Here is a 19,368-nt window from a genome sequence, read left to right as displayed (position 1 = left end):
ATGAATCATTTATTTTCAAATTCAATTATTTAACATTCAAAAGTGATGTTATATTTATTTATATTAGGTAAAGACATTTTATTTTTATATCTCAAAATATCAAATTTGCCTCAAAGGGATTTACAATGTTTGCAGCATACGACACTAGTCAAATAAATATCTGCATATTTAGAGATAAGAATAAGAATGACATAAAGCTGATAAATGACCTCCAAATAAAGTTTGGAGCCCTTATTTAAAAAAACTAAAACTCGGTCGTATTGATTGAAACCTTCCTGCTACATTTATCCAATAGTTCATATTTCCTATAAAATACTAAATGTATTTATGTGTTATCTGCTAACACCTTGCTCTTCTCCGTAACACAACTCCTACAGCCTTTATTTTAATTTATATGTAACAGGAAATATAAAACAACAGGAAATCCTCACCCACACCCTGTTATCTCACATCGAGCTTTCAACATATCAATCACACAACAATTCAACGGCTTTTTCTTCACCAGCCTGTTGTCATAAGATGGATGGGTGGCTTACATAAATGACATGTAAAACCTTAGAATGATTCTTTTTCAGGGTGCGATGTATATGTATGTGCTGTGTGTGCTGTGTGTATTGTATACTGTAGTAACCTGACTTAACTTTAACTTCTTTTCCAGCAGGTGTCAGTATTACCTATTAAGACCATGCTTTGAGATTGTTTCAATTGACTGCATTTTTCATCTTTTTTAAAGGTTAATGCTTTTTAATAAGTCATAACTCCAGTCAAGTTGCTTTTTCTTAATGTCTGGATTTTCCTTGTTCAGAAGTAACTATAATGTAAGTGAAACCAGACTTTGTTCCTCATAATTACTGCCAACTACAAAATGGTGGCTTAGTGGTTTTTGTTTTTTTGCAATGCAAAAATAACAGTAATTCCTTGTTATGTATAAGTATTCATGGGAAGTAATGACAGACTGTTTGCTATCCAAATGTCCAATGACACTGCAGCAATAGCATCAGTGTGTTCCAACATTGTTCATGTTTAAAACAACCCATAGTTCATTAAAGCTTGCAGTGTTGCAGTAAGTCTCCCCATATTTAATTTCCAGAAAATTCCACCAAGGTGGAACATGTAAACTACGCAGAAATAATAGATTTATTTTAATGGAATCAATGTTGCCATGTAGGTACATGTAGGTACATCTTCACAAAAAAAAAACAGACAGGAAGACAAACAGACACAGACATATATGACATATTCTTGACTGGCTTTTTTCCCCTTACCTGCAATTGGTCTAAATGAGTGACCCTACATGTTGCTGCTCTGCACTGTAGCCCATGGCTACACTGTACTTGGTCTATTCAAACATACATTTCATATATAGGATATGTTCCTGTTTCCAAGGTTCTGAAAGATTTAACAGACTCTAGTCTAATTAATGTATTAGGAAAACATTTATTGAATGAATGACTTTTAATTAGTTTTTTTTTATGTGTGTCTTTGCATTCACTGGGCAGCCAAGTTAAATAATTATATGTGTCCAAAACAACAATGTAAACATTTCAGGTTCTGGCTCTAAAGAAATAAAATCCAAAAGGATTTTAAATCTAGTGCATTAAGGTGACCCTGCCTTCATGTCAGTAACAACCTGACTTTATTTGGGAAAACACCCAAGATCTCCCTCACACTCTTTAAAGTACTATTAAATTGAGGAACACCAATTGTTCTCAAATCAGTGATTGTATCCAGCGCTGATTGGTCCTCTCCCCATAGGTCCCGCCTCTGTGATGCTACAACCAGCCCTCCCCTCTCCTCTCTCTGCGGTTCATATACCAAATCATACTAAACAGCACGCGGACAAGCGCGGCGGGGGGAAACGGCAACCGGTAACTTCACCTTGCCTTATAAAAAGCAGCCGACACTGTCCCTCCAGTACGAGTATTGGCCAGACACAACCGCGAGAAGAGGTTGAAACAGTTAGTTTTTTAAACAGGTGTCAGCCAGGGCACAGTCACCTTTCGTCCTGCTGTATGCGGTTCACTCGAGCGCCTCCCTTGACACGAAAACACTCCCGCACGCGCCTGAGTCCGTCGCATTCACTTGCCTTCCACGAGCGGCCACGATGGCTAAATGTCCTGTTTAATGGTCGAGGTATGTAGACTATGACTTTACATTTAAATGGGGCTGCGTGCCTACAAAGAGACACACACGGAGTTGTTTGGAATAGGCCTGGTAACAAAAAACAGTGTTACATTCCTATAATGTTCATGTACCAACCTATAAAGTGTCTTTAGTTGTACAAAGATAATAATGACCGTATTATAGTGTACTTTGTGTATGCTATATGCTATGGCATTATTATGATATTCCTATATGAGTGTGGCAGTATTGTCATATGGGCTAAAATGTTTTGATTCAAGGTAGTAAGTTGATAGTGAGTGACCTTGTGTTTTTTATGGTAGGAATAGTGTTTTTGGTGCAGACTTCTTCATATATCACCTCTTCTATAAGCTGCAGTGCTGGGCTACAGGAGGCCTAGTGTATTATAGCAATGTGTCAACTCAGTGTATTGACAGCTTTACAGCAGTCAACCTGCAGCCTGGACACTGCAGATCACATGTAGACAAGGAGCAGGTGTTCAGTGACAGTGAAGGCAGCTATGAAACATTGTAAGGATGGTTTTGTGTTTGGTTACATGCAACAGATCTGAATGCGTCATAAGATACCTCATGGTATGCACAGGAAGTACAGATAAAGTGGTTGTGCAAGAACTTGAGTATAGTTATCTCACAGTTAAAGTGCATGTAGAGAGGCTGTCCCACGCACAACTAATTAGCATATTTGAGCATTTAAGTCAATTCTCAACCTTTAGAAACAGTAGTTTGTAAGAAACATCTTAACACAAGATCCACTTCTTTGTCTTCATACTTACAAAGTTCATTGTTGAACTTTGAAACATTTGACAAAAACAATTTAACTCAAGGGCCACTTGGTAGCTATTTTCCGGAGCTTTCTAACACATCTCATGGTTTCTCTAAGCAGATGGAGTTTGCTTTTTTATAAAATAAACTTTTAAAAATACATATTTTGCTCGCACTGGTGAACAATACAGGAGAGACAGTGAACAGACTCACCCAATGTAAACAATTTGACAGCAGCTAGCCATAAGCAGAGATAGAGTTTTCTTTAGAACTGTCCAGCTAAGGTGAATAATGATGTGAGCATAGAGCTCGAGATCATGGAAAAACATTTGACAGAGGGCGTCCTGTAGACGTGCAATAACCACGTGGGCTTGATGAGTGAACCGTCATCGCATCTGGTTTGTCTCCATCCACCTGTTTCCTTCCCATCCAGTAAACAACAGTGTTCTCATTTGGCTGTAAATTATCCTACTCAAAGTACACTTTCATGACTTTCTTCCTGCAGAGTCTAACATTGAACACTGTGTACTGTAATAAGCGATAACAGATGACATGTTATGTGTCTGTCAGGTCAGCTGGAGTACCTGGTTTCTATCAAATGTGTGTCTTTACCTTCATGTTTTTCAAAAACAAACACTGCTTAGTGCACTCAGTCAACTCTCTCCTGCCCACTATAAACACAGATGTTGAGCCATTATAACTATTATAGCCATTACTATCTATTATTAATAGATGACCTCAAATGTGAAATGTACTGAGCTGAGTCTGCCTGAACCTTAGGTTGTAATAAGGCTTAGGAACTGACCTCAGATCAGGGTACAATGGCAGATTACCACACATGATGATCTACTTTATCAATTTTAACTCGTCAGAAAGAGATGGGCAAGGTTCTGATTGTGTTCATCTAAAAACGGCATGGCGTTCATGTTAAATATGTGTCTGTCAACACTCATCACTTTGGGCTTGGAGTTAGACAACATCTTGATCAGTCAGGACTCTCAAATAAGAGGCTTGAATCAGCGGTGAAATGATAAGTGGATTAATACATTTGTCAAGCAACATATACGATTGGTAGCAATTTAGCTGACTATTTCTAAAAAAAAAAAAAGCATATTTAAGATGCCACCTTGGCCTCTGAGAAGTAGTTGTGAGCATATTTTACAATTTCCTGAACATTTTATAGACAAAACGATAATAATTCTAATTCATGGTAATTGTTGTCCTTCACCACTTTTCACCAACTTTCGATGATGATGCTGAATGTTTCGCTATGAACGCAAAACAGCCCATAGGATTGGGTTGTGATGGCAAAATTGTATCGACTTAATGTGATATACAATTTTGTGAATTTGATCTATTACAGTACCTTGGGTTTGTTACCAAAATGTTCTAAAAGCAAAACAAAAACGGGCGATTTAAACTTGACACAAACACACCTTTTTATAAACAAATGGCAAACTGACTTCAGACCCCCTGACCAGGAGCACCAACCATGTGAAAGCATGTGATTAATGTGCAAATAATTGCCAGTTTATGCAATTATGCTGCCCAACCCACTTTTTCAGTTTAATCGGCGAACACACATAAACACCGCTTGTTACTGCTTACTCAACGAGATGAAGAAAGGTCTTTAAACGGACGCCTTTTATCTAGTTCCAAAATCATGATTCAGTTTGTGATTCAGAACCAATCGGATGAAGGTGATAAATTGTTAAACATCACCATAGTAACTGTTGAGTGGCCACACAACTTCTTAACAATATAAAACAATTAAATAATTTACACGGAATTTAACTAATGGGCTCAAGATTCAGTTCTTTTAAATCTTTCACCACAATCATTCATTAGCGTTCCCATATTTTGAATGGTCTCTAGATCATATAGTTAACAACTATGTTCTGATTTTGCCTGCATGAGAAAGAATAGAAAAAGTTTGAATGTTTGTTTGAAAGAGGCCGCTGTGTGTGTGAAGCCTTTTGCAAAGAGGGTCAAAGCGAGGTTCATTGATGCTCTTAGATAGCAGTGTGTATTTTGGGGTGTTGTAATATTAATCTCAGCCGCTCTCTCTCTCCCTCTTTCTCTCTGCCACAGAGGTGTGGAGCAGTCGCATTTAAAAGGTCGGAGCAGAATGCCATACAAGTTTGCATGCTGGGTAAGTGAATGCGAAATGACCTGAATACCACAGTGCAAAAGGATGTTTATAAATGAGATATAGGTATATATATATATATATATATATATATATATATATATATATATATATATATATACACTGTATATGTACACTGTCCAGTTGAAAAGCATTTGTTGAATAACAGTGGTGCTCAATACAGTATGTGTAAATGTTCCAACAATGGTGAGTCTTACTCCAGGCATGTTTCTTGAAGTAGTGTCTGGACTGGAGAACATAAAATGTAGCTGTTTATCATAACTGCAGTCTCAGACCTTGAAGATTCAGACCTTGAAATGTAGCTAAAGCTATTTTTTTCCCATACTTATATCAAGGTTGTTTAAAAGTTCCCTGAAGAAAAATGCTTCAAGTGAGGCAACCTCAAACATATATTATCCCATAACAATAATAATAATCCCAAACTACTTTCAAAGCTTAAAGGAAGAAATTGTTGATCTTTTCCGATAAATCAAGTCCTTGCTGTTGGATTATAGATATTATATTTGAGATATTTCTCATTACATCACTACACCCAACAAGCAAATACAATATCTTACTCTAAAACCTCCTCTGCTCATCACAGCTACAATAATACATTGAGTACATAGCCGTGGTGCATTGTCACTGAATAACCATGCTGTACATTATCGCCCTCCGTCTGCTTTTTACAGTTTCTCACAGCATTTATCTTTTTTATCTTAACGCTCTTTGCCTCGTGATTTCTTACAATTAACTTCTTACGTCTGATATGTAATGTTCAAGGTGTCTGTCTGTGCGTGTGTGTCAGTACTTTTTGTCATTTGACTGTTTCCACAGGGAACATTTCCGTGGCAAAAATGTAATTGGCGTAGCAGTGCATCCTTCATGATTTAAGCACATGCAAAGAGGAACACACAGGTCTTATTTACTTTCATTCACAAAATTCTATTCATGCCAATTTTTTTTCAGTGTCCACAGGAAAGCCTTTGGGTGTGTGTGACATTTAAAGACAACAGGAAAATAGTGTTTTCGGTCGCAAACAAATGTTCAGTTCATCCCAGTTAAAACCGGGTCATTTAAAGACACTCAGACCACAAATATATAAGACAAGACAAGGATGGCTTTGTGGCTTGAGTTGGAACTGATTGAAAGTGGAAATCTTGTTTAGATGAGAACTGGGTAAAGTTAGTGTTTATACAGTGGAAATGAAAAATCCTATCTATCAGAAACCCTAGTTGTGTTAAAGCCCGAGGCTGGTAGGTCGTCTGGACCGCAGAATTCAGAACAAATACAGCTAAACAAACCTGCTGAAGTGTTTCTATGTTGGTGAAGCTTTAAGGGTGACTCACAGCATGAACCTCGTTTTTATAAGTTTATAAGAATACGTTTATTATTCTGTTCAGTTGGAGTCTGCTCCTGAGCTAGTGGCAAGCTCCGGTTCTGAAAAGTGAGGCCAATGTGGAAGAGCTTTAAACTAATTATTTTAGGGGCGGTTGTGACTCAGGTAGAGTAGTCGTCCAGTGGTCCGAGGGTCGGCGGTTCGATCCCCTGCTGTCAGTCGAACCCCAAATTGCTCCCGATGGCCTGGCCAATGGTGTGAAGTGTGAATGGTTATTCTGCTGATGTGCACCATGTATAGTAGCCGCTGGCTCTGTATGAATTTGTGTGAATGGTTGAATGCTGACATGTGTTGTAAAGCGCTTTGAGTGATTGCAAAGATTAAACAAGAGCGTCCTTCAAAAGAAGTCTGATTGCTTAGTAGACAAAATGACCCCAATACTCACTTGATTTATTCACTCGGCAATCATTTTCCTGATGAGTTCATGGTCTCAAAGTAGTTTCAAGTCTTCTTCAATACAGCATGATGTTCATTTAGTAAATTATGGTCCCATTTTTAGATTACAATAGACTATAAAGCAGGGTATGCTTTAGGGCGGGGCTACCTTGTGATTGACAGGTCACTACTACGGTGTTGTCCGTGTTTTCGTCTTAGCACTTTAACCCTTTCACAGTTTGTTCTTAGATCATGAAAGTTAATCGTAACATTTTGGTCCACTAAAAATGTCTTGTTCAGCGTTCGGTTGTACTTTGCTCCCCCGTCTCGTGTCACTTCTGGTTCCAAAAAACCAAGATGTCAATGGCCAAAAATCAAGATGGCGACGGCCATAACACCGAACTTGAGGCTTCGAAACAGTAGTTCACAAACAAATGGCTGACTACGTCCACTTCTACTACACAGTCTATGATCCTATGACTGTGTTTGTGTAAATCAAATCAAATCAAATGTATTTATATAGCCCAATATCACACATTATACATTTGTCTCAGTGTGCTTTACAGACTGTACAGGTTACGACACCCTCTGTCCTTAGACCCTCGCATCGCACAAGGAAAATCTTCCTAAAAGAAACCCCACAGTTAAAGGGGGAACAATGGAAGAAACCTCAGGGAGAGCAACTGAGGAGGGATTCCTCTATTTTCTTACTTTGTATAGATCAAACAATTAGTCAATTAATTGAAAAAATAGTTTAGTCGTAGCCCTGCACACAATTCTGTTGCATGTTTCTAAAATACTTTAACCGCTCTAGCTTTCATATTAAATGAAGAAAAGATATGTCTCTGTGTTCCCACTGACCTGACCTGACCATGAGACCGTGTTCGTGGACCCAAAGCCCCACAGACGTTCACACAAATCCTATTGGTCTGCCGTCGGTGTAGCAACATATGTAGCAGAGTGAGAGAGTGTGCTGCGAGTGGGGAGAGGAGGGGCTTTTTAGACTCCACAACAACACCGGCGCGAGTCAGACTGAAGAGAGGAGAGAGAATGCGGCAGAAGGAGGGAGCAGACCGTCAGTGGCCGACTCTGGGAGAGAAGGAAGGAGACGGATTCTCACTTCTTTTTTCTGGCTCTTCCCTGCTTTCTTTCCCTGCGTTTGTTTAGACTTTTCTTTTGTATCGCTCCATATCCATTGGCTTTCAATCTCTTTAACACTCTTTCTTTCCTGCTACTGATTCTGTCTCTGCAGTCTTTATTCCTCTGTACTACATTCTGACTACTATCAGTCTGTCCTCACCTATGGCTACCTGACGGTGAGCTTCTCCCTCCACTGTCTCTCTTCCTCTCCCAGTCTCTTTTTCACCATTCCTCTTTTTCTCCCCTTACTCAGTTACACCCCCCTCTTCACTTGGATCTTTCCCTTCCTTGCACCTTGCTGTCATCTTTCAGTTGTCTTTTGGTGTGAGGATGCCAGTGCTGGATGGGCTCTGGGGCCCAGATCTCCGGATGCGGGATTCCGGTCTTGGGGTCGAAGTCGGGGTCTGTCCTGATGATGCTCCCAGCTCGCCAGTCTGGGGGCCTCTCAGGACGCCTCCTATTACCTGCGGGGGCCTGTCGCTGGCCCTGGAGCTTCCGGCTCTTATACGGCAGCTCAGGGCAGCCTGGAGGGCTCGCAGGGGAGGCCCCCGGGGGCCCGAGAGGAGCCAGGCGAGCACTTGGGTGGAATCAGAGAAGGAAGAGGTAGAGGATGTGAAGCATGACGTAGATGACGGGAGCGCTCATCTGGAAGGTAACTGTCTTGCACATAATACATGTTACAAGTACAGTGAGGCTTATGGGAGTCAGGTTTCTTATAAATGCTTAATGTCTAATGTATGTTCCTTTTTCGTCTGACCCAGAAACGGGAAAAACACATTTATTGAAGAAAACAGCTCGTGTGTGACTTCTCGTTGAATTTCTTTTGGCCACATTCTATTCCACATTTGCGGTTTATGAAAATAGTGCTCATGTTTTTTTTGGCAGGTCACTTTTATGAATAAGGGTTTCTGGCTTTGGTTTTGTGCAACAATGTTTGCATTTGAATGTTCGACTGATGACTCGTGGTGACCTGGGTACACTGGTTTAAATTTTTTGACGTGTGCGTGTGACGGATTAACTGTGACAGGTCCGCCTCTGTCCCTCTGTCCTCATGTTCACGTGCGTGTGTTTGTAAGTGACACGGGTCGAGACGAGGTTCAGAGGTTCAGCAGTTGACCTTAAACCGATGTGTTATGTCAACGGTAATGAAATGAGGTGCATCTTATATTTAACAATGATGGCAAAACATGACTGATATTAGCATAATAAAAAGATTAAACAATACTGATACTGGTGTAACTAATACTTTAATGTACGTATATACTTCGACATGCTTTTTGAAGAGTTCTGCTCAAGTGATGATTCATACTGTGGGGTGTTACCTGCGCCGCGCAACCATTGACACATAAAGTGGAAAACGGACAAATGTTCACTGCCTGTGACTTTCCCTTAGCCTCGCGATGACCTCATTCATTTGGTGACTCCTTACAGAGGATGAGAGGCTATCTGCGCAGTGTTTGATTTCACCACATACAAAATGTGTCAAACACTGTGAGATAACTGGTCAGCGGTGATAGTGAGTCATTCTGACATTTCCAAGGATGTAAAGGGCTGAAAAAGACCAGTAGTTATAGGAGCATTTAGGTCGGAGTTCAGCATTTTAGCCCAAGCCTACACACAACACCACTTATTCAATCTTCAAAACATTTATGAAAATGTATAAAGAATTCTCCTTTTTTTGACATTAGGACACTTTTAAAGCACTGAAGTAAAGGAGCTCTCTAGATTAAAAGACAATATGTAAAATTCGTTATAATATACAAAGGCACATTTCCTCTCATGTTCTACATTTGTAAAAAGAAGTCTGCCTTTTATGTTTTATATAGATGGGAGTCAGTTAAACCATTAGTTTTCGGTACGGGATCAATCTGCAACTATTTTGCTAATCAGTTAATTGTCTTCTAATTTGTAAAGCAAAAATACGCTTCACCTTCAAATGTGACCATTAGCTAGTTTTCTTAATTTCTTTATCATATTAAACAGAATCTCTTTGGAATTCTGCTGGAAGACGAGAACATTTCAATATGTCAACACAGCCCTTTTTTAAATCTATTTTCTGGCATTTTTATGGACCAAACAACTAATCAGTTTATTAAGAAAATACGTTTCTGATGTCAAAGAAATCTGGCTTAATTGGACATCATTGCAAAACACACAGAAAAAGAAAGAGTGAGAAAAGCACTGCTGGTGAGTTAACTGTATCCGGAGATTCCAGCCAGCTGTGTGGATGCATCTATGTATCCAGATCTAGAAGCAGCAGCAACAGCAGCAGCTGCAGGCAGCAGAAGCCTCACCTGCCACTGTATGCTTTAAAACTCTTTGTATTTGAGTGTTGGCGCTGCATATGGCAACGATGTGTCTGACTTTTTCTTTCTGAGAAGGAAAACCACTTGTGCCGTAAACGCCCACGGATTCAGTGAAGCCGAAAAAAACATATTCGCATCAGTGTCCTGTGTGTGGGCGATGTGTGCCAAGTGTGCAATCTCGTTTTCAAATGTGGAATTGGGGATTTAACCTCATTTGTGTGTGTGTGTGTGTGTATATTTGTATATTTGCAGTGAGTGTCTATGCACATGTGCATCGCCGTCTACAAACACCCTTTCTAACTGATTCACGTTTTCGTCCTAAATGACCCAGTTCTGTGCCGCGCAGAGACAATGACCTATTTACCACACAGAGAGTTAAAGGAAGAGAAAGGGAATGAGGAGAAGGGGTGAGGTTGTTGAGCAGGAAGGAATGAAGGATGATGGGGAGGTTGAGTGGTTAGTAACGGAGAGATGGAGAGAAGGAAGTGGAGACAGGAGACAGAGGTAGGGGAGGACTGATGGAGTGACACATAAAATGGAGAGAAGGAAGTGGAGACAGGAGACAGAGGTAGGGGAGGACTGATGGAGTGACACATAAAATGGAGAGAAGGAAGTGGAGACAGGAGACAGAGGTAGGGGAGGACTGATGGAGTGACACATAAAATGGAAGTATAGAGCCCGAGTGAAGCGGCCGGGGGGTAGTCTGTGTCTGAGGTTTTGTCTGTGTTGGAGGGGTTTTCCAGATGATGTATTTCCCCCTCTCTCTGCCCACCAGCACGCAGGAGCTGAGTCACTTCCCCGAAGCGGTTTATATTTGTTTGTTGGACTATAAGCTGCATAATAAATGGGGAATGATGCCACATTTCCACCGTATGTTATATGTATAGCTGCCTAGTCTGCACAGCACACCACAACACCTTGCTTGCAAACTATGGCGCTTTGACAACCCCCACACTTGCAAGGCAAGATCTGGCAACCCGAGGGAGTTACCAGAGTGACTCCAACCCCATTAACAGGTAGTTGAGCTGCTCTCGTAAGTCACAGTGGTGATGCAAACTGGCATACTTGGGGACATAATGCGCTCCAGTTCCTCACATCTGATCTGTAAATTATTCAGTATTCCCATAGTTTTTAGTTTATTCAAGTGGAAATTTCATGTGTGCTGTGACTTTGGGAGCTCTGTTGTGTCTTGTTGTCACTGGCCTCCGGCTGTGTGAGTTGCACATTTTAAACGGAGGCAATATTCAAGGACCCATTGTGCTGCTGTGTTCCCTCTCCCGTCGGATAGGTGCTCACGTGGGAAGCATGGAAACCCAAAAAGCTACTTGTTCTCTGCAGACACTTCCTGTGGGGAAAGATTCTTACAGTAGACAAAAATACACTTCTCCTTTTCTTCTTATCATGTTTTAGAATCAAACCTCTTCAAACAGAAACCCTTTGTTTTGCAGCAGACGTGAAGGCTCCTTGTGTTTGGTCCTTGGTTACAATACACTCAAAGCCCTCACACCTTATGAACCACTCTAACCAGTCAGTGTGACACTAAAGTACAAACAACAATAATTAGCGCCGTCAATGCAGCACCATTCGTCCACCATAACAGCTGCACAGTGGCGTGAAATCCGTTCTCCTCGGGCAAAGTCGGACCAGATGCATGATGTCCTGGTGATGCAGCGACCTCAAAGATCCTCTTGTTTCAGAGAGGCGGGGTTTTAAGAGAGACTCTAAATCTGCTTTTATGAGGCTTATAATGTCGGACATCTAGACCCGGGAACACTTTGCTCCCATTGTCCTCTCTCACCCCGCTGGCTGCTTCACTTATCGTTCAGCCATCAAACTTCTGCTTTCTTTGTTGCTGTGTTCCCTCGGCTCTAGTTTCTACACTCACCTCCTCTCTCTACTTCCTTCTGGAGAGTTTGATCCCTTGATTTTGACACGTTTGTCAAAAAGAATGGCCAGAACATCAGCGATGACGCTAAGCTAAATCTTTATATTTCCTCCCCCTCTTTCTCTCTGTCTGTGTGCAGCTGATGGCACACTGAACACTGGGCATGCTGGTGTGCTGCTGGTCGAGAGACGAGGATCCTACCCGCTGATTGACCTGAGAATCCTCAAAAGTACGTTTCCTGACGAGGCATGAGATGACACGAACATTTCTTTTCACCGCTTCATAAACTTTGTTTGTTAATTATTGCCGGTGGTAGAGCCATGTGTCATGGGATACACTTGTCTCTGAATACAGCTGTGAGGCAGAATCAGGGAAATTGTGCATTAAATGGACAAGACTCAAGACTAAACATTTAAATTCTTGGAAAGCGACACATATAATTCAGGAAGTCTTAAAACTGTTTTAAAGACGCTTATCTGGCACTGATGCACTGTTTTGTCAGGTACTCCGCATGTTCCGTTAATGTGTATCGTTTGTATTTCCAGCCAGTGCCCAGCAGGGGGAGGTAGAGGCCGGCACCAGGAGAAAGGTGAAGCGTCTGCTGAGCTTTCAGAGATACTGCCACGCCTCCAGGCTGCTCAGGGGGTTGGTGCCCCACACCTCCGGGTCACTACACCTACTGGACGATGACTACCTGGGACAAGCTGCAGTAAGAACACACACACACACACACACACACACACACACACACACATAGCCCAACAGATTTGAGGTACCGTGTATCTCCCTGTATTGTGTAAACAGTCCGTCTTTCTTTACAGCACATGCTCTCAAAAGTCGGCACATGGAACTTTGACATTTTCCTCTTCGATCGTCTTACAAATGGTAAGATGGCTTTCTTTATTACCTAAAGTTTAACGGATGTTGTCTCTCACCTACCATATTCCTTCACCAATTAAACTACTTTATGTTAGCATTGTTTTCATTAGATTTTTTATCTCTGCAACAATACAGTAATTACATACATTGTGTAAAACGTCATTTTCAGGGTAACAGCCCTAAAAACAAGTTTTCTCAAATGAATTTGTGTGTTGTAGGTAACAGCCTGGTGACTCTGATGTGCCATCTCTTCAATGTCTACGATCTCGTTCACCACTTCCAGCTGGACATGGTCAAACTGCACAGGTTTCTCGGTAAGCAGCCAGCAAGTGTCAGTGACACCCATCCACCCTCTGTCCTGCTTTGTTCTCCAGCAACAAGAAATGTAAAAGTGCATCCTCATATTTTTATTCTACTGACTATTTAATTATAATCTTTTTTAATTGATAAGAGTACTGGTGTATTTACACGTGTCACCACTTGATCGAAAGCATTTCTCGGCTGCCTCCTTGGCAGAGAAAGGGTTAACTTTTCAGGAAAGCTCAGCCTGATGTCAGCTGGTTCTTTTGTCCTCCAATCAGTCTTTACAAAGAGTCACAGGGTTTATGTTCCTGACAGTACAAACGAATATGGACAAAGTCATTTTGTTGTAAGGGAATATTAATTCAGTATGCATAGTAATGCTAAACACTGCTAAGCAGAGCAACAATGAGCTGTGTGTTGTTATGGATGTTAGACAATTTAACAATCGTTGTTATTTGTTTTTGTTCTTTCTTCTGCGTTACGTCCACACACACACACACAATGCAATATGTGAAGACAACTAGTGGTGGGGATGTATCTATTCATGTAAGAATTTAGATTCTTATCTTCTAAGGTTCTGAATTGATTCACAACTTCCAAAAATAACTCTTAACCAGCTTTATACTGTTATTTTGTGAAAATGTAGTTTCTGAGAAATAAAAAGGCAGCTAGCCTTAGCCTACATATGTTCATACATATATTTATGTAACAGGCAGCATTTTTATTCTTTGTATAACTTGAACTTGTTATTCTTGTCACTGAGAATTGAGAAATACTAAAAACCTTTTAGTAAAAAGTGTTTATTTGTGCAATTTTAGCATGAATAAATGTTTCTTTTGTCTTGATGTTGTGTTGATAGAATTTATACCTTTTCCAAATATAAAAACTCCATTGTATAAACACTGTACTCTGCTTTTAATACTATAATTTGCCACATCGCCTTAATGAGTGCACAATGCTGGAATTGGCTGATTTGAGAATAGATTTTTAATCTGGAATTGATTTTCTTAGTGTGCAAACTGGATTATACTTGTTAGGAATAAGACTCTGCTCTGATAATCAAATTCAAAATTACATTAAAATCAGATTAAATATGTGAAAGTTGAATTAATTTAATGGGGTTAAACCTTGTTCTGTCTTGCCAGGCATGGTGCAAGAGGACTACCACTCCCAGAATCCCTATCACAATGCTGTTCATGCTGCTGATGTCACCCAAGCCATGTACTGCTACCTGAAGGAGCCCAAGGTAATGGATAATACTGTATACACACACACACACACACACACACACACACACACACACACACACACACACACACGCGCGCGCTTCTCCTTGACATATTCAATTAGCCTTCCTTCCTGAGGGATAATTCCTGCTCACTTAGACCCGACAACCAACCTTTTCTCAGCCTGGAGAAATCCCTGAAGCCCTCTGACAAGATTAGGAGGCTCTGCATCTTTCCCTTTATACAGTAATTGCTTTTGTGTCCTTTGTTGCTCTGTAAAGCACTTTGTGATGCACCTATTTTGTTAAAAGCACTTACATGAATAAATTGAATTCGGCACAGCACACACGCCGGTGTGTGTCTAGATAACAAGAACACACTCAAAATACAAGATGGCACGCTTGCTGCTTGTCTGATCAATACGCCACTTTGTCCTTTACTGACCATTAAGCTTGTATCCTCTGTGACACAGACATGTCTGTTATGAATTAAAATATTTTTGAACTGTTTCACTTTTTAAGGTGAAATGATTCAATGTCAGAGGTAAATGTATTTATTTTATTTATTTGTATTTGGTTTATAAAATCATCCAGTTTGTGTCCTCGACTAAACTTAAAAGACAAAAGATACAGTTTTATTAAAGAAACTGTCCTAATGCTTACAAACTGCAATTTACTCTTCTATTTAAAAGAGTAAATTGCAGTTTGTAAGCATTAGGACAGTTTTTTTTTCAGCTAAGCAGAGCAATTTTGACGATGTTAAAAACCTCATCTGATGATCTCAGTAGAAATTGTATCTCTTTTTATCTAGTATATCCCCAAATGATTGAAATTCTAGACCGTTCACCAATATGGATGAGCCACAACAATAAAAAAGAATCACTGTCCTACAGGCTTCAACTATCTTTGTACTAATCATCATTGAGAAACTGACACGTTGACAATACAGTAGAAACTGCCTACTAGTCGGGATAAACATTTTCAGCTCTCCGCTGATTCTTTGAAGGATAACTGAGCAATCAAGTTTCATTTGAAATGAGTCCTTCGTGAAGAACGACCATTACCCCGTGACACTTTGTGTGTTGTAGCTGGCAGAGCAGCTGAGTCCCCTGGACGTATTTCTGGGTCTGATGGCAGCAGCCGCCCACGACGTGGACCATCCTGGAGTCAACCAGCCCTTCCTCATCAAGACCAGACACCACCTGGCTTCCCTCTACCAGGTACACACACGTGCTGACGTGTGTCAGTGCGTGGGTTGGAATGTGCGGTAGGCTTAATGTCCAGCCTGTAACCGAGTGTGTTTTTGAAATGCCATTTACAGAACACGTCTGTGCTGGAGAGTCACCACTGGAGATCCACCGTGGGCATGCTGCGAGAGTCAGGACTGCTGTCCCACCTGCCTGCTGACATGTCGTAAGAACTGTTGCATAAACACAATTCAAACAAATATTTTACAAGGATTCCTTACTCCTTTTTTTTTTTGAAGAATGTGACCAAGATGCGCATGTGTGTGTGTGTCAGTGCTCTGTAGTAGACAAACTATGAAATTGTATGAAATAGTACTAATAATTTTAGTGAGGCCTAATCTTATCTGCAACTGTGCAGAAATACCAGGTTTAAACAGAAGGAATAAAAGCTGTGCAGTGTTTGAATGTAGATTTTAGAAATTGAATGTCAACATTATGAATAGGCTTCGAATCTTCTAACTATTGTGTGCAGCCCCACTTACCGCAAACATATCTTTGGCATTTCTGTACTACAATTTCTTGTAACTTATAAGGGAACATAGATGCATACATCCAAACAATACCCAGCACCTGCAGAGAGTTTAGACACACACACTACCACATACATCAGCACATTTTAGTTTAACAATCATGATGCATTTGGCATCATGATCCACTTTCATCCACCAGCCTCCAGCATAAGGTCAGAGGTCATGGTCAGTTGTAGAACACCAATACAGGAGCTCTTCATAAAGCACATGGCAGTAAAAAGAAGTGGAGAGGGCAAAGTGAACAGAGTACAGTCTCTGATAACTTACTAATGAATACAGTATATTTCCAAAAATATATATGTGTTTCTGCAGGTGCAGGTATTAGCACAGGCATTAGTGGTTTTGGTGGTTTTGGTGGTTTTGCTCAGTGGCGCCCCCCTCTACTCTGCAGGCAGGACATGGAACAGCAGCTGGGCGCTCTCATCCTGGCTACTGACATCAGCAGGCAGAATGAGTTCCTGTCGACCTTCAGAGAACATCTAGACAACCAGGACCTGGACCTTCAGCTCTCTTCACACAGACACTTTACGCTGCAGGTATGCTGCTCACCCGCATTACAGTACTTTAAAACGTCATTAAATACTACAGTAGCTAGCGTCGCTGCACAGTATGTGTGAATCTCTCTCTCTCTCTTTGCCTTCAGATCGCTCTGAAGTGCGCTGACGTCTGTAATCCATGTCGGGTTTGGGAGCTGAGCCGACAGTGGAGTGACAGGGTGTGTGAGGAATTCTACAGTCAGGGTGAGTAAAGTGTGAAAATCGGAATATGCAGGACAGACTTGAGAAATCGGAAATTGGCCAAGAAAATGGCAATCGTTGCATCTATACTGAACATGTTAAGGTCTAATATTGAGGTTTGAAAAGTAAAACAAAATACTTGTGTTCCCTACCTTTTTGTTTGGCATTCGGCAAGTGTTTGGATATTACCCTAAATATTTTATACATTTTCATTATTATCATTTTGTTATGGCTTTTATTCAACTTATTAACTATTCATGTGGATACTGTTACTGAATTTACCAGGTGACCTGGAGAGAAAGTTTGGGATGGAGATTAGTCCTCTGTGTAACCAGGAGACTGACTCTGTGCCAGCCATTCAGATAGGTGAGTATTAAGAGTGCCAATAACTTTTTACTGTATCATCATCAAGATGTCTCTCAACTTATTGGAAGATGAGCCACCTTTTTTTGGGTTTTGTTTCAGGGTTCATCTCCTACATTGTGAAGCCTCTGTTTGACGAGTGGCACCGCTTCACCGAGCACAGCCCGCTCAGCCAGACCATGATGGGTCACCTGAACAAGAACCAGGCCCACTGGAGCCGCCTACGATACGCACACACACATTCAGATACACAAACACACACACACGCCGTGGAGCCTGAATCTGAAGGAGGAGGAGGAGGAGGAGGAGGAGGAGGAGGAGAAGGAGAGGGGGAAGGCATCCCTTAATCTTTCTCTTGTTTCTCGAGGTGTTTGATCTTCCTTTTGTAAAGGGAGGAGAGGAGTGTTTATCCACCTCCCTGTTTGTCCTCCAGCATATTTTCTCCCACTGCTGGTTGTTCACAGGCTTCGAAAAGTGGGAGCACTGGATTGGAGTCTGGCTTCAATTCATGAGAAATGGCTCCCTCTGCTGGAGCGGAGGACTGTAGCCCTGCAGGAAGCAAAACAAGAAGACAGAGAGATTCATGTTAGAACAGATGGACGGATAATCTTACTAAATAATTGCCAATTTGACAAAGTCATGCCTTACTCTTCTAAGAATCTGAGAAAATAAGGAATTGAAAGGTTATATCTGATGACAGAAGATGGGTCAATGAAGAGAAGTATCAATGAATGTGCACATTGCTGCTAGAACAATACAGAAATGAAAATGCCAAAATTATACACTGGACAGCTGGACTATGCTGGGAAAGCTGGCATAAAAATGAATGAAAGAGAGGAATATATGAATATATATACAACTGTACTATGCTTTTTAAACAACACATGCTGTATTAAGCTCTTGTCACCTTTTTTTTCTTTTTGTACAGCTTGCCCTTCTATTGGATGCTGTTTCATACAGGTGTGTCACTTGTCTACTTTTCACGGCAGTGCGTTTATAACTCACTAAGTTGGTATGTCAAGGTACTGTAAACTGTACAATGCTTTTCTGTTTTAAGTGCATAACCTGTTCAACTGACTGAACTGACCGATACAACTAATGACTGAAACAAAGTGGCTTCAGCTGATGTCGACTGTCAGCTGGATGTTTTTGGTCTCACCGATGTGGAGAACTCAAACCGGAGCCATTTTTCTAAAGTGTTTGTGTTCATGTAATGTTATAAACGGTATAATCTGTACATAATTTAATGTACAACCTCAGCACTTCACATGCCAAAATCTCAGCAATGTATTAACCTTTTTACTGGGTATATGGATATTGGGAAATACAACTCTTTCACTGGTGATACCTTTGCAACAACTCAACGGGTGCATTTATTTAGCGGATAACCTCACTTTACAAGCTCATATGCAACAAAGCCTTAACAGCAACTTGGTATGTCTGTGAAACACATTTTGTAAGTGTGTTTTACCATTTTCTGGACAAGCTTTCTTACACTTAGTTGCTGCTTGTTTTTCTTCAGCCATACCAGCATACTGGAACACACACGTAGTCACACACACTACTGCAGCTTGCTTCATGTTTGATCTTACACACAGTCCGATTGGGTATTTCACCCAGTGAGCATTGCCAAGGTGCCAATGTACTGTTCTGAGACATCGACTCACTGCTCTGAGACTTCTCTAAGGCTTTTATATTACTTTCTTTTTACGTTTGCCGCAGGGATTGTGTGTACTGCATCATACGCAACATACAGACTTGGTTCAATTAGGTATTGCAAATACCTCTAATTCAATGTATTATTTAATTAATAATAGGATGATTGACCTTTTTCACAGTAGACTAATTGACTTGTCGTAGTAGGAAAAGCACAGGTGAAACTAATTTTGTTAACGATGGCTCAGTGCCCTAATCAGCTCTGATCATT

General features: G+C 40.8%; 1 protein-coding gene across 2 annotated transcripts; it reads left to right on the top strand.

Moving 5' to 3' along the window:
* Window positions 1–1,820: 1,820 nt before the first annotated feature.
* On the top strand, window positions 1,821–18,800 carry LOC115028754 (cAMP-specific 3',5'-cyclic phosphodiesterase 7B-like). Of its 2 annotated transcripts, XM_029462571.1 has the most exons (13): window positions 1,821–2,133; window positions 4,995–5,055; window positions 12,297–12,386; window positions 12,703–12,866; window positions 12,979–13,042; window positions 13,255–13,350; window positions 14,485–14,585; window positions 15,653–15,784; window positions 15,886–15,977; window positions 16,733–16,877; window positions 16,985–17,081; window positions 17,364–17,444; window positions 17,544–18,800. In XM_029462571.1, exons 1-13 carry the CDS (start codon window positions 2,113–2,115, stop codon window positions 17,786–17,788), a joined length of 1,389 nt encoding a protein of 462 aa, XP_029318431.1. In that variant the 5' UTR covers window positions 1,821–2,112; the 3' UTR covers window positions 17,789–18,800. The 2 variants fall into 2 exon arrangements, with proteins under 2 accessions (XP_029318431.1, XP_029318430.1); XM_029462570.1 differs by lacking the exons at window positions 1,821–2,133; window positions 4,995–5,055 and adding an exon at window positions 8,297–8,618.
* Window positions 18,801–19,368: the final 568 nt, after the last annotated feature.

This window comes from Cottoperca gobio, chromosome 24 (genome assembly GCF_900634415.1).
Source record: "Cottoperca gobio chromosome 24, fCotGob3.1, whole genome shotgun sequence".
NCBI lineage: Eukaryota > Metazoa > Chordata > Actinopteri > Perciformes > Bovichtidae > Cottoperca > Cottoperca gobio.
The sequence above is the reverse complement of the archived record's forward strand: the minus strand, read 5'-3'. Positions and strand labels throughout refer to the sequence as shown.